We start from the raw sequence: 17,446 nt of genomic DNA on the forward strand, positions 1-17,446 counted from the left end.
ATTCCCACGCCCTAGCCAGCGCGAGATCTCTCCCCCCCCCCCCCCCCCCCCCCCCCCCCCCCCCCCCCGCTCCCTCGACTCCGTCGTCGGCAATCTTAGACTTTATCCTCCGAAGATCCTCCTAGGCTCCGACGATTAGTTACGTCCTGCCCGAGATAGCTGGATTCTCTGATAGCTTTTATTTTGGAAGATCGTATTTTTAGCGCACTATTATGGGAAGGCATTTATTATTATTATTATTTGTCAATAGCATTATTTCCCATGATTATTAAGTATTTGAGTAAGTATAGGGAATATTAGGGCCTTTCCGCTAATACAATTATCGCCAAAATGGCCAAAATGGCAAAATGGCAAAATGGCAAAAAGTGAAAATTTTAGAAACCAAGGAACAATAGTAAGTATTGTAAAAGGATATGTAAAATCATTGTGCAATGCTTGTTTATGTAAAGCATACGTATGTAATGTACAATAATGGCGTTATTATATCTAATAGCATGGGATAAGTGAGATTAGGTATGAGCAGCCATGCGAGCAGTATTTACAATCGCTCAAAACGAAAATTTAATAGCAATATTTCATCTGCTCGAGATAGATTGAATAAGTGTGTAATTTTCATTGACGAAGACGTCCGAGATATATTGGTAGCATCGTTGGTATGGGCCGACTCGCTAAGTACTTTCGATTTGTCCTTCATTTTTATTTTCCAATTAGGGACCCGCCCCTCTGCTCCGACCCGTTCAATCCTTGGACGGTGTTACGTGTTGTTAGATTTTACGATGTAAATTTATTAAATTTGCTCTTAATGTAATTTTTATGTGGCAGATTATACCGATATTGATTATCATTTTCTCTTTGCCGATGCGCATATAAAGTGTAAATTAATAGTACGAGCATGTCTAATTGCTCGATTATTATGCAATATCGAGGCATTTAATTCGGCGTGTTTACATACTTTTCATTTTAATTAATATCTATGTCATTTATCAATGTAATTTTCTAATCGATATTCTTTATTAATTCTATCTTTTTCTTTTTTTTTTTTTTCATGCATTGGTTACTTTACTCACGTGTTAATATTATAGTTAAAATTGTAATTAATCGAGCATGAGAAAAAAGTCTTTAGAATAAAATTAATAAGAAACATATTTGAAAAGTTCTCCATCATTCATGATTATACAGGCTTATTCTTACATATTACTGTATTATCACATTAAATTGATTTGTTCTTAATAAATTGTAATAAATAGATAGTTTCCATATTCTTAATTCAATCTTTCTAATGACCTAATAAAAATTAAAGATTTTTTACGTTACGTATTCTTATTGAGAAAAATTTTAAAAGAAAAATGTATGAAAATGTAGTTATATAGGAAGCAAGAGTAGTCAAATCTTATTTGAATTTTGCATTTTAAATGCAAAAATCATTGGCATCTATACTATGGATCGGAATGTCAGAAAGTTTATTTAGAGAACAACATATTCTACAATAAAATCTGTTTAATAAGACCATATTATTATAAAACCGATACTAGCATAGTTTTACAAAAAAGTGTTGTTACAATGGGAAAAGATATTAACTAAAACATTTTTGACTAAAGATTTATATTCCAAATTCCAATTTGATGGGGGAGATAAAGCATTGCAGTACGGTATTTTATAGGAGTCATTTCTTAATCGTGAGTAACGTACATTTTATTTTAGGAATTTCAGATTTTTAAATTATTACATATTAACGTTATAGTATGGTTGGACGAAAAATCGCCTTTAATAAGTACAGAAGTTGGATTTTCTTTTGTTTTCGATATTTTCATTAACGAATTGTTTGTAATTTTTATTTTAAAAGCAACATTCATGTATCTTCGACTTTCAATTGCATAAAATTTCATTAAAAGGTAATATACGTTTATATATACATTTAGTGAATACATTTTTATTTAATTTGCATTTATTTGTAAAATTTTTGCATACTTACATATTATCACGTATACTTGATGCTGTATAATATTAAATTAATTATGAGCTTAGTAATGTATCTCAGCATATTGAAAGTAACTTTTAATATGTAAAAAGAGGCGATACATTTATCTCCCGTAGGATTGTAATGAATAATTTTGTTGATGGGACGAGGTCGTCCTAAGGCATTATTTGTTCTTCTTCGCTTTGCTCTTAATTCGACATTAAACATTAAAGTTCGAACGTCAATTATGACTTTTCTATGATTTTTCCTATTTTTCCCGCCCCTTAATCTCGCATCAACATTGCTGCCTCCGACTCCAATACATTCCCGCTTTCATTGAAACACACCCGTCCAATAATGCACCGCCTCTCCTATATATATATATATATATATATATATATATATATATATATATAACAATAGTCATTCGCACATGATGCAATCTTTACAAATTATTTCTCGCTGTTGGTAGCACCTCGAAGACGTTCATCATAGTACCTTCACGGACACTTCATCCCAACGATTGCAATGGAAAAGCGACCGAAGCTACAAGCGTATCAGCCAGGATACTGCCAACAATCAGCTCAGGCTAATTATTCTGCATTTTTCCGCGGGCGGTAAGCCGCCGTAAGTAGCTGCTGGTAAGCGGAGGTAAGCGGTGAGTCGAAGGTCGAAGGTCAGGTGAGCCCGTTAGCGTGGCAGTTACTCAAGTGCCTCGGCGTCGATGCGTATCACCACCTCGCCCGTTTCGGAAGGTCGAACTCCTCGAGGTGCAGAGGGAATTCGGGCCACGCAGGGGAGCCGATAACTGGATCGCGTACTTTAATCTATGCGCGTTGCACAACGTCGAGGAACGAAGCGACCGAGGATGCCTGACCTGCGGCACTTAATCCGATATCGCCGCTTTCTTAGCCGCGACCTGGCCTTTTGAAATTTAAGGACGCATCGCGCAACGAGCTTAGCCTCAAAGCTCAAAGCCGAGCCATTTAACCAATCGTTTTGTTCCTGTTTACGTTATTCTCGAAGAAACGAGAACTTTAATGGCCGATAATATTTTACGCCGTTGTTCGGTAAGGAGGAAAAATGTTTTTTCGCACGAATAATAAAAAATGATGCCTGTAATTTATGCTCGTAAAAATTATGGCCATGAATGATGTGCTTATATAATTCCAGCTACCTTTTATGCTTACAGCTTTCCTTTACGGCTTCATGTCGTTCTAGTTGATACCAATTATTTTATTAAAATCTGTTTTACGACAATAATTTATCGGCTTTGTGGAAGAATATTTACTATTTTTGCCATCCCGTTCACGCACACGCACACGCGCACACATGCATGTCAGTCAGTTTATAGTTTCACGAGAATAAAAGTAAATTAATATTGCAGATCACTTAGATTAACATTATTTATGTGCTTTAGTTTCATTAATTTCAGCATTATTTAATGTTTGTCAATTTAATGTTACACAATAAATATTGCTTAACTTTAATCTCATATTAAATGTTTTAGTAAGAATTATGTATTAATCGCGGAGGGTAAGAGTAGAAATTAATACAATTAATGTTTCATTATATTATTAAATCAGAAATAATGGGCAAAAAACTTAAATATAAAATAACGTACTGCTTTTTCATTTAATGATTTAATCTAAATATTTTTTTTATTTTTTTTATTTTTTTTTTCAAGGATTTAACGTATCGTTGAAGACTATTCGAATCCTTTATCTCACCTTATACATTAAATTCCACTCACAATTTGTATAAAAAGGGGCAGTCGCATTAAAATGACATTTTTCAAATTCCCCACGAAAATTTATCATTTGCAGTTGGGTAATTTAGTACTTTTATCGTTTACGATTATAAAAGCTGAAGTATTGTTCCAATTTAAACGTTTCACTAAATTGGCTGTGCTTTACCCGGCACGCATACACTGTACGCATGCGTTGAGATATGTCAACAAGACAAATTTGTGCTAAGAAACATTAATTTGACGCTAAGAAATATAACGAATACAAATATACAGTCCATTAAGTGCGCACGTCAAACTCTCACTCCAAATATTCCGGAATTCCCATTATATTATTCATTCGGAATAATTTTAACAATCAGAGGAGATATCGAAGAAATCGAGCATATTTTATAAATTGCTTCGTTACACGCGCATATACAACTAATTTATTCATCACATCGTTCTTCATTTTTTCGCTACGTCTTATACAATGTTTACCGTATATTATTATACTCGGCCGTCGCTCTTCTCTTATACTTTATAGCGAAATTCCAGAGTTGCGTCGCGATCGCTTTGGATTCTCGCGTGCGAACTTTCACCGCAGCAAGCAGCAGCAGCAGCAGCAGCAGCAGCAGCAGCAGCAGCAGCAACAACAACAACAGCGACTCTTGATGTATGCATCCACGCGCTCCAAAATCACATTTATTAATAACGTTCAATAGTCCAAGTTGTATATATGCACGGACGCATCTGTATGAAAAATTCCGTATTAAACGACCCGGACACACCTATAGAGTAAATTATTTTGTAAATATAACGTAAGGATACGTCGGGCAGTCATACGCGACTCAAAACATCTTAAACGGCAACAAACGAAAATAGCACTTTTACGTTAAATTAAAAATTTAATCTCATATTATCAACAAAGTCACATCACGATTATGGACTCCCGATAAATAAATGGCATCGTGTCCGTACTAAATAACCCGCAGAGCCCTTCTCTGCTTTTTTAAAATAGGGCCCTCGGTCGGACAAACGCACCGTCGTAACAGGGTTTCCCCGGCATTCGGGTCTTTCCCCTCCATGGTTCCTCGCCCTCCACGGACCTAAACTAAGGGGCGTCGGCGTGGAAAAACCCGTGCAGACAAAACGCATACATGACACGAGGCTCGTATGCGTCGGGCCGCCAACTTTCACGCGCCAGCTCCAACGCCCTCGCATATCGCGTGGCGCGAGACTGGAAAACGACCGCGGCTTAATCAGTCGTCCTTGTTGCGTGCGCGCGGCGCGTGCAAACGAGGCGCGTGATGTCGTCGAGGTACTCTTCCCCCACCCTCCCCACGCCAATCCACCTCACCACCTCACCACCTCACCACTACACCAGCTCACCATCTCAACATCTCACCACCTCCCCTCACCACACACTACACCACACCACACCACACCACACCACACCACACCACACCTATGCCCCATCCCTCCTGAAATCGCTCACTCGTTTTATCCTTCCTTTCCCATATCCAAATACGATTCAAGGCGATCCATCGGCTTTTTACCAGACCTTTTCGTAAATTGAGAAATCGAATGCCTTCGTCCTCTTAGCCCGATTCTTCTTCGTTCCGAGGTGAGAAATAGCATCCCGAACACGCTTTACCGTTCATAAAACAATTGAACTCTCAATTCTGATCATGAAATTCTTATCTTCGGATGATCATCTTGTCTTAATGCATTCACTATTATAAAAATGAAATATTTGCCCGTTCGTTCTTTAGTACTATCGATAAACGTTCGATTATAGTTGTGTAAGTGATAGTTGTGTAAAAAGAGCGAGAAAGTGCGAGAGGGACAGGGTGCGAGTGCACAAGTAAGAATATACCTACTGAAATAAAATATTCATCCTGGAAAATTTTATCTCTACGATAATACAGGGAATTAGATAATAATTAATTGGCATTATGAGAGCTGAAACGTGCAAGCTCTTTTTAAATAGAAATTCGAAAAAATTTTCAAGGAATGTGAAAGGATTCTGATACGTCCCTACCTTACTTACACATAGCTGTATTACATTTCTCGAAATTAAAGAAATTATTGTTAAAATGTGTCTTTCATTACACATTCACTATGTAAAAGCATTCCTTTAAAATTGTTGCTCTGCACTTTTTATCGTAGTAATGTAAGAAAGTTGCATCATTCTTTTTCTTTGTATTTAAATGCTTTAATTCTTCAAAATATGCTAATAATATTTTGCTTTGCTCATTATATACGTAAGTATATCTTTAAATTGTCTTATATAAGATGATATTCGTTTAATCGAACACTAAAGCAAATGGTTAAGCTAATAAGATTGTCAAATCCATCAACATGAGTTTACATTATATAGCATTGTATATCTCCTACCGCGTGTAAGACAAATGATTGGAAAAGAAAGTAAATGAATTTCTTTACATTGCTGTGTTATTCTTGAGACATTGAATCATTATATGAATTGTATGGAAAGGCAAAAAAGTATCCTATTCTTAGCAGGAAATATTTCTTAGTTATTTATATTTGGACTATTACTTTAATAATACTATTATTTATTACGTACAGGGTTATTTAAGAGATATACAATACAACAAGTAAGTTGTACATTTAACGTAATAAATCATATTTTTAAATAATTCAAAAAATTTATGATAAATTTTCTCGATAAATAATAATTTGTAAAATACAGCATTCTATATTAAATAATGTTAATTCATCGTAACTAGAATTCCTCGCATGTAAAAGAAATCGCCTAATTATATTATTAAAATATAATTGTTAAAATTTGTATAATTTCGAGTGTTTTAAATAATATATTTGATACCTAGAAAAGGCTTTATTAATTTCAAGCTTCCACCAATACATGCTAATATTAAAAATTAAATTACAAGATCTGCTTTACATTAGGCATTTTTAATAATTTTACGTCAATTTCAATCAAGTTTGTTAAAAACTGCATGAAATAAAGATGAAAAAACGTGAGAAAAAATGATTAAACATAAAATAAATTAGCGTTTTAAATGAAATGAACATGTGTAGTGTAGTAATAAAAGAATTTTCTAATTATCCCTTTATTATTGTTCTCTCAATATTAATAATTGAAATATGCAGGTTCTTTTTTTTTTTTTTTTTAATTTTATTTTATTCGTTTTTTTCCTCTTACATGTCAGCATCAATATGTAAACATATAAATTAATATTTAAATTAATTCAAACTATTCAATTAGTAAAGTTTCTCATATGAATTATACTTTACGCAATAACTTATGTCTCGCTCTATCATATCGCAGAATAAGTTCTATAACACAGAAATCAAAACTCGAACTGAAATACATATAATATCAAAATAAAATGTTTATTTCAATGAAAATCTCAATCCCTAAAGAAGCATACAAGTGTCAAGAGATTTTCACAGAATTTTGTTATCGTCACGACGTCCCATCAACATGATATAAATAATTTTGAAAAGAGGACCACACTCGCCAATCATTTAAAAAACATTGCACTCTATGTTCAAACAACTGTCAACCCATCCACATTATCCATAAAAAATTTCATAAAATGGAACGTAGCTCTGTTAGACCCGCTGTCGAATGATATTGCACAAATAATCAACACCTCCCACAGCTTAGTGCGCTGCTCAGTAAAGACGTCGGCGTCGGCGTCCTCGTCGTCTTGCTTCGTCGATCACGAATCTAATCTGCACTATTATGCTCGCTGTAAATTATGCAAATAGCAACACTTGCCAGAGAATAAGGGAATGACGGTTGAGAAGAGAGACATAGAGACAGAGAGAGAGAGTGAGAGAGAGAGAGAGAGAGAGAGAGAGAGAGAGCGAGATAGCGAGAGAAACGACAGACACATAGCAAACGGACAATTAGATACATAAAAAGACAAAATGAAAAGAACACGATAGCGTAAACTTTAAATTCTACAGCGTTTAAAAAGTTAAATGGTTTGAGAATCGATTGTTGATTATGTTTTCAATGGAAAACAAATGTATCAGAATTATACCACCGATTGATCGATTAGAAACATCGCCACTTTTCTTATCACAATCGCAGTTAATAGTTTTCATTAGTTTCTTTTGGCACTTCTCACTTATCTAATTCTTCGTATTTCTATTTATTGAATATATTTTATATGAAAATATATTGTTTGCTTTTATTTTAAAATATATATTATATAATAAAAATAATTATTTAGTCGAAATTTAGTAAAAAATATAATTATTCCGACTTTTATGACATATTTCAATCTAAGTTTTAAATATATAATATATTTATCATTTATAAAATAATAGTGTAATCTATAATAATAATATACTTTAAAATCACATTTAAATTTATTAACAAAATTTTTAATTATTTGCATTACTTATATTATTATAATGATTATGAAGTCTCATTTAGAAAGTTCAATCCTATTTTGCCATTTTTTTTTATAATTTCGCTGCAGGTATGTGCTACAATTTTTCATATTTTATGTGTGCTACATAAGCATCTGTTGCAGTATACAAATAAAACATAAGTTTAATTAATTGTTCCGAGCTATACAATTATATTATGCATGAAAGAGCAACTTTTTTTTTATCTCTAACAGAATTTTGAATATATAGTACCAAATATCTCTTTTTAAATCAAAGAAATTATATATATATATAACTGTTTGTTAATATTTTTATAGCAGTATTAATTATTAATAATATTAATTTTCACTCAAATTCAAATCTTAATAATAATAATATAAAACTTGAAATTTATAATACTTTCAAAATATTAAAAATCTGTATATGGTAAATCTTATATGTCAATCATATTTTTTCCAGAAATATAAATGATGTATTTACACTATATTCTTTATCACACAAGTAAATTGATAAATTATCTATTAAGCTTCGACATTATGAGCATTATTATGAATTATCCGTATAAATAAATGATCAGTGGAATATTAGCAAGCATAATGTAACTATAATTGTTTGATTTATTTAGATTTTGTATAAATACATTTCAGCAAATGCGAGTTGAGGTTAGACCTTAGGGAAGCAGATATATGATTGATGAAAAATATATTTTAACAGCTTATTATATTATATATATATATATATATATATATATATATATATATATATATATATATGACATTAAACATAATGTAACCATTATGTTAACATTTAATTTTAATATGAAATAATAAGTAAAATATAGTAGAAAATTATAATTTTGTATACTAAATAGGTAAGTAAGGAAAGAAACTAGAAAAGTTGTATTATTTTTTAAACGAAATTTGGACTTTAATAGTATGATATATATATGATTAGATATTGAAAAGAAAATTTATTTGTTCAGCTAATGTATTTTCAATACATCTCGTCGACAATTCAGAGATTTTTTCTTTTGAAGGCAAACAAAGCGAATTGGGAATCGTGTCTGACTCGGCCTTCACTAATGAACGTCTATAATCTGCTTCTCTCTCTCTCTCTCTCTCTCTCTCTCTCTCTCTCTCTCTCTCTCTCTCTGATAGTTTGTGTTACTCCTTCTCTCTGTCTCGCTGACCTATTAACTCTATAGAAAAGTCTCAACACATATTACTTGCATTGCTAACGAGAGTGAGCGTGACTTTTTGGAAAAAAACTCTCAGCGTCAATCGTGGAATGCGCGGCGTAAGTAACAATGCTGTAGTAGTGGTATTATAATATCAGTTTGGGAGGTTATAATGAAAAGCAAGTGTGCTGGAAAACTATTCGGCACATGACCTTGTACTTTTTGACGTATTTCACTTCCTAGCATTTAGTAATTCATTGGAAATGGAATTTTAATTTTTTTACTCAAATAACAATTTATTAAAAGTTGATTTTATATTTGAAGCTGGTTGATCATGAACGAGTAAATTTTTAATCGTTGAATAGGGATAATTATATTATTGTTTATTAATTATTTATTTAGCTCTATCGTCGTATATGTATTTTATATCTTTTACAAAACTGAATTCATAATTACGTTAGTTAACAATAGTAAGAATAACCATATTATTTTAATATAGTTTTTGAAATTTCTTCATTAATCGATTGAAATTTAACAATTAATTTGCCAATAATCGTTCATGCTTTGAAGTATTTTATAGAATAAAAGATTTTAAAAATAGTGCGAATAAATAAAATTTCTAATAGCTTTCATTAATTTTTCGAAATTTATCTTTGTAATTCGATTTTACGATATACATAATTCGATTATGAGCATATGTGAAGTAATATAAATATCAATAAATAAATATAATGAAAGTATATTTCGTAGACTATTAATTATATTATTAAACTTGTAAGATACTTTTACTTTTCAAGGTGCATGATAATATAGTTTACACAAAGGAAAATCTACAAAATATTCACATAATTTATGTACAAATGACAATATAAAGTAAAAAGCTATGAGTTTATGTAAAAGCATTTTCAACATATGTATAACAAGAAATAAATGCATTTATGCACGCTTTCATTTGATCATATTTCTTGATAATTTCCACCATTATGAGGCTTGTTGGTATTTTGTGCATAAATACGTAGAGTCGCGATTTTATCAGACCAATGAATGAGCAAAAACCTCTCAAGAACTCCAAGTATCTTTCCATGTCAGTTTTGAAAATCGCTCGACATACTAGTCCTCTTTGGTTTATGTAGTTATGTTGGGAATTTCCGGCTACTGAATCATGGAAAAGTCAGTCTATAATCAATCAATCACGGATGAAACGAAATGGATCACATAGAGATGATACACACATGGAAATTTATTAAAAAAAAGAAATTTGTCATGTATATTTTAATCATTGAGCAATAATGAAAAAAAAAAAAACCTATTAGCAAACATCAATGCTAAGTAAAATTAATAATATAATAATAAACTCCGTAATTGTTAAATATTGCAAATTAGCATATACATTTTATTTCAAATTTCTGATTTAAATTTAGAATAATTGTATTTCACAAAATGATGAATAAAAATTACAATTTCTATATTAAAAGTGAAATTTATGAAATCATACCCCTTAAATAAATAATATAATATTGGTGATGAATATTCTTTTAAATCAATGTCATTAATAACTTCATCTGCAAATGAATTCAAATCTATATAGAATTAACTCGATGATAACATATTTAAACGCGTTTATTTATTATATGAATAATTAGTTATATATGTAGTTTTATGAAATTTATGCTATTAATAATAACAAGATTATTTTTTAATATAAATAAATGATTTGAATAGTATAATAATTAATAAACTGCGTATGCACATTTTATTATATTATATATTGTATTAAGTAAGATTTGAAATTTGTAAAAATCGAAAGCATACTGAAGAAGTTGGCGGATACATTAATAATAAATATTATTAAGTTTCGTAATTTGAGTAAAGCATTTAAAAAGAGAAAAGTAAGAGAAAATTAATTGAAATATCATCGTCGAAATTATATAGAATTTCTAGATTTAAAAAATGAAAAAGTATACAAATCTCTTTTTTAAAGAATTTTACTTTTATAATATGCATTTTTGCCTGTAAATGCACATCTATTTACAAAAATTCATGCAAATAAAAGATATTTTTTATTAGAAATGAAATTTACTTTATCTCTATTATTTTTATATATTTTATTTAATTTTGTTAACAATTTCGGTATGACTAATTTGTTAGACACTTTTTTTTTTTTTGTTTTTAGTATTTGAGTTAAATAATTCAGTGTAAATAATTGGAATATTAACTACTTTAAAATATTAGTTTTAGTAGTGGTTAAAAAATTCTAAATTAAAAATATTAAATGTAATAGAAGAAAATTATTCTAGAATAAATAATGACGTAATGGTGCATAATAAAGTATTTCAGGAATATAATAAATCCGGGCTTAAATTACCTTATTAATGCGAATGTAAACTATATATTAGAGCAACAATATTGATTCTTTAATGGTTCTACAAATTTTTTGACATCATTAATTAGAATCGGTTCGTGTGATCTAATCATTGAAATGGAACATGTCAGCAATTATATTGAAAAAAATAACACTGACAATTTAATTAATTTTCAGACATCTTGATGATGCATCAAATTAGACGCATTAAGATGATCATTGGACAGGGCTGATAGAGGGATTTAGATAAAGAGGGATCAACGAATTCCAGAATACCTTTGACTGACAAATATTTCATGATATTTTATAATATTGGTTGTGTTGCAGGAAGGAGCTTTTTTTAGCAGCAACAAATTCATATCTCATAACCTCGTTCCACTTGACAGAGAGCCAAACGAAACAAGCACCTTTAATTTAAGCCCCAACCATTCGTAGTAAAATACCAGTCATTCTCTCGTCGAATTTTCGTGTTTTTCTACTCTATTTTAATTATAACGTCAAATTATATAACTTCATATTATAACCTAATTAAGGGATTATTTAGAAATTAGGGTATTTCCCACACTTGGTCGTATGGTCGCACCTCATAATCAGTTGGCTTTGATTAAATGTGTGAAAAAAGCAATGTCGGGAGTCGGAGGTCAGCGAGCTTAAACGAGCATCGAAATCACCAATGAAGGCGATAGAATAAAGTTCGTACGCTTGGCCATTAAAGTCTCCGGGAAAAATAAAGGGGGTATGAGGAGGTGCGAGTGAGTCGACTTTTGCGCATGCGCTCTAGTTGCTCTAAAGGCGTATGGGTCCTGAACTTGCGTCGCTGTATTGCATTTACAAAAAAAAAATATAAAAAAAAAAAAAAATATTTAAAGTCCAGTGCTTAACTTATGCTTTTGCTACATCTTGCTACGCCTATTTATCGTTAAGACGAAAATGTTTCAATAAATATCTAATATGAGCTCGCTTTTTATTAGTCGTACTTGTATTAAAATATTTTACGATTTGCAACCTGGATTTACACTACTTTCGTTAAATGTCATTAAATACTTTATAGTTTAACGAATAACGTTCTTAATTTTATAAAATTTATAGTTCCATAAGACGTACATGGCATTTAGATAAAATTAATCTTAATGCCACTTCGAGTTAATATTTCTACGTCGTATTAATGTTTTATGTCTTTAATATATATATATATATATATATATATATATATATATGTATCTATTTATAATGTATACAAACAAAATAATTATAGCAAAAATTCGGATTTTTTTTACATGAATATCGATCGCTATGTACTAATAAAAGGAGAAATATTTATGAAATACTTTATATAAAAAACCAATTGTACAAAAATAAAAATCAGCTACTAGCAATTTCAATACCAGAAACAATTTTATCCGTGAAGCAATATGTGTAAAAATATAACAAGATCATAGATTATTATTATTTTTTTTAATATTTATTCCTATTATTAATTATCAGTCATTGATTTTTGTTTGATATTATTATAAATCCAAATAATATCCAAATAATGGAAATATAGGTTTCAATTTAACATTTAAATTATATTTATTTTTAAATTTATTATACTTTGGTCATTCTCATATTTTATTAAAAATTGTATTCTTTACAAAATTTTTAAAAAAATTTAACATCAGACTCAATTGATAAGCAATATTTATTATACAATAATTTAAACGAGCATTACGAAAAATTCAGACAGGACTTAATATTAATAAATCAAATGGATTAATAATTATCAAACAGAAATTAAAGAAATTTTATAATTACATAATAAATATTAATCTGAAAATAAGGATGATTGGTATAATACATGTAATATAGAATTAAATAAATTTGTCCAAACTCTCGCAATCACAATTTAATATTAATAATAAATAATAAGATATTTTAATAGCGATATAGATATTACAAATGCATTGGGGCATTAAGTAATTAGTTGATAAATGTAATTGATATGATTTTAAAATGGACTAACTATTTTTTATTAACGACAATATAATAGAATATAACGAGTAATTGAGTATTATATTTTAAATTCTAAATTTTATATCTAAATTTTTAATGACTGTTGGCTAGAAGTAAAATTTTAAGTTTATTAGTCTTAAATATCATTATTGGTCTTGACAGTCGAAGCTAATGATTTATTGTTTGAGCGATTAATAAATAGTTCATTTAACGATTTATATATTCTTGGTTTGCCTTATGATTGATTTCCATGTTTAAAAATCTGCTACATTATTTACATAAAGACATTGTTATTTTAGTATTTGTTATTCATATTTCTAGTATTTTTATGTAGTAAAACACAAAAATGAAATGAAATGAAATGAATAGTTTCGGATATGAGGAATCACTTATAAATACATATTATATTTGAATGTACATACCAAAATACATTAGACAAGTTATCGCTTCATCAACTCACCTGTAATAGAGAGAAAAAAAAGTGAAATTATTATACTAAATATTATAAAAATTAGTGAAATTATTTACATAAATGCATATAGCTTATAGCAAATATATATCTTTAGAAATAAACGATAACCTTGAATTAAATACTTGAATAAATTAAATACTTAAAATTATTATATATTAACTTAGAAAAATCACGAATTATATGATTATGATTAATTAAGAAATTGCATAAAATTTAATTTGTTGACGTTAAGTAATATTGGTTGGATTTATTTATCATGTTTTATTGGAACGTTAAATATTACAGTATTACAAGCATTTTTAACAACAATAGTTAATTGTACTAAAACTGATCTATTTATTTTGAAAAATTAGATATTTTTTTAATAGATTTCGATTCGATTAAGTTATAAATATATCTCTGTATGGGTAGATAAACAGACCAGGTGATATTTGCGGAATCTAGGTGTGTACAATATATGTTGACTCATTGCCCTCGTAATATTCGCATAAACGTCAATCGTGTATATAATTATGAAATCTGACTTGATTATCGTCCAGCAATTTGTTACAAACTTATTTTGATAATTCTATGTCTACGAAGGCTAAATGTTTCAAAATCATTAGAAAATTCCTTTAAATAGTGCTGTTTACGTACAGACATTTCATTTCACTAATTTTTTCAATCACGAAAACAATTAAATGATATAAATAATTTTAAGGCTTCTTATCGGCGCATCATTATTACATGATGTTTTACAATGATAGTGCTTAACGTGCTTAAACAAACATAAATAACGTTAAGTAAATGCTTTATAGTATTATGAGCTAATGTACGCTGTCCCATTGGTTTTTTTTTTTTTTTTTTTTTTTTTTTTTTTAATTAACTTCGACTATGAAATGACTGTCGATAATCCACGATGCTTATGTGTGAGGTCATAATTATATTATTAACATACGATGCGGGATGGGATGTTCTATAACTTATAATTAAGTAAAAAAAAAAGAAAAAAAAAAGTAAGCGCATTTTTTTCTTCGTTTAATTATGGAATATTTTATTTTGAATAATTATACTCATTTATTTATACACACTGTTTATAGTGACTTGAATATATAATAATCATTTGAAATGGCTCACTCGCTCATTCGATGGCTTCTTTATCCATTGAAATAAAATATTTCCTTTATCTCGCAATTCAATATTATTATAATTAAAATTTTTATTTACTATCGCTAATTATAAACCAATTTAAATGTAATGTCGTGGAGTGTCGTTTAAAGTCGAAGGCGATATATCATCTCGTTTCTGCATGTAACCTAATTTATAATTACACGATCGTTGCTTCAATTTCCTCGTATATATTCGTATTATATTCGTCATTGAAGTTCTCGAGAGACGGTGGAGCTGGAGCGAAACGCAGCGTGAAAGAAAAGAAAACGCGTCGTTTGTATATTTGAGATATGATGTAGCGAATTGCTAAAAAGTACATTCGACGATTGGTTACATAACCGATGAGTTGATTAGCTATCGGACCTCAAATCAACAATAACTTCGTTGTAAGTCACTGGACTAGATCTATAGTTATTGGAAGTCTTTAGTAATTCACGTCACTATGAATATGGGTATAGTGGGGGTAAAATAATACGAAAAAGAAAATGAAAATAATATTATTTTGGGTAAAGATTATAAGGATTATAATTATAATCAAATAGTAAATTATATCAACTATAAATTTCATTTCTATCATTTATTTTTCACTTTTATATGCAATTTTTTCTGTGCATAGTTATTTGTCTACATTTATGGAAATTATAATTAATTATACGCAGAATTGAAAATATTTGTAAATTCACCTCCAACGATTTTTCATACTTTCTTGTCTGATATTGTGATAATTTCCGCATTTTATAATTGACGTTTGAATATTTATGATGCTTTTTAATTTATGAAGCATGATTTTATAGTGTCAATTACTTCGAATTAACAATAATTTCAAGCTGCAAATTATTATCGTTATAGACAGATTTATGAAAGCTAGAAATACCAAATAAATATATAATGAAATATTTGATTAACTTCCAAAAGTTCTTTAGTTCAAACTTCTTTAGTTTAACTGTGGCAATTTTAAGTTAAGTAAAATAGTATTTTCTTCATTCATAAAAAATTTTGATGCATAAAAAAAATAGCATTTAAAAAATCATATTATACATTTATATGGTAGTGTTTGAGTAGAATATATTTTTTTTTTATTTTTATTGTTATGTATGAAGTTATGGATAGATTTTCGTAAAATATAGCGAAATATTACGAAACACAATGTAAAATTAATAATAGCAAATCTGTTTAATTTTGTTATTACGACGAAAGAAATTTTTTTTTGTTATTTCAATTACAATTTTTGTGGTAATTAAAAAAAAGAAGAAAATTTGATTTTTTATTTTAAGATAAAGACTTAATTGTATAAATTAATATAGAAAGTTTTCATTAGCACGATGATGAATTTTAAGGATATCGTGCTAAGTACTGTTAATAGAAAAGTCTTTCAATTATATAGAAAATGCAAGTATATTGTATTTTATATAATTATATTATGTAATTATATAATATATAATTGGTAAGAATGGTGAAATTGAATAGAATTTTCTTCCATGACAATACGTATTTTGCTAAAAATATAACTCAATAAATCAATATACATATATTATAATGAATATAAATACATGAATACATAAAGGAAAATCCATCAAGATTAATTACATGCATTTGTATATGTGAATATGAGTAGCGAAATGTGAAATAAATTACAGTAAATTTATCTTTATAAATTAATTTTATCCCTAAACACACAGTCTTCGTCGGCTTTAACAACAGATAATATACATATTTAATTCTATATTAATCTTATTATCAATCAGAGTTTTCAAATAAAAAGTACTTAATTTTTTTATAAAAACGCTTCAACAAATTTGTCATAAGAATCCTGTGATTTTCGTAAATTTTTCTACGTGCTTTTTATACTTTATATGGAAATTCTAATGAACGAATTAGGATTTAAAATATTGAAGACGAGAAAGGTTTGGCGCTCGTTACGTTTTCTCCATCAACGCCTATGCATATAAAGCTTCGTCGTACTGTCAGTCCGCGTTCGAAAGATTTAAGATCCCATCGATCGCGATAAGAAAGATCTCAATCGACTTACGCGAGGGTTATAGGCTGAGAAAACCGGTAGACGTTCGTGAGGGCATTTGCAATTATTTCGCAGAGTGGCCTTGCCAACGATTAAATACGCCGAGGCGTTGGCATGAAGCGCTGTATCCCTACTGTCATCCGAGAGAGGTTTTTATGAAAAAATACGAAGAACAACAAGAATCGAAAGTAAAAGGAAT

At 29.3% G+C, this 17,446-nt stretch overlaps 1 protein-coding gene across 1 annotated transcript in view; it reads left to right on the plus strand.

Moving 5' to 3' along the window:
* Positions 1-355: 355 nt before the first annotated feature.
* CPR27 (cuticular protein 27) overlaps positions 356-17,446 on the plus strand; it is a 98,608-nt gene continuing 81,517 nt past the window's right edge. The window contains exon 1 of the mRNA XM_011501690.1: positions 356-394. Within this exon, the coding sequence (XP_011499992.1) occupies positions 356-394 (39 nt within the window). The remainder of the gene's footprint in view (positions 395-17,446) is intronic.

This window comes from Ceratosolen solmsi, unplaced genomic scaffold, assembly GCF_000503995.2.
Source record: "Ceratosolen solmsi marchali unplaced genomic scaffold, CerSol_1.0 scaffold28, whole genome shotgun sequence".
In the NCBI taxonomy this organism is placed as follows: domain Eukaryota; kingdom Metazoa; phylum Arthropoda; class Insecta; order Hymenoptera; family Agaonidae; genus Ceratosolen; species Ceratosolen solmsi.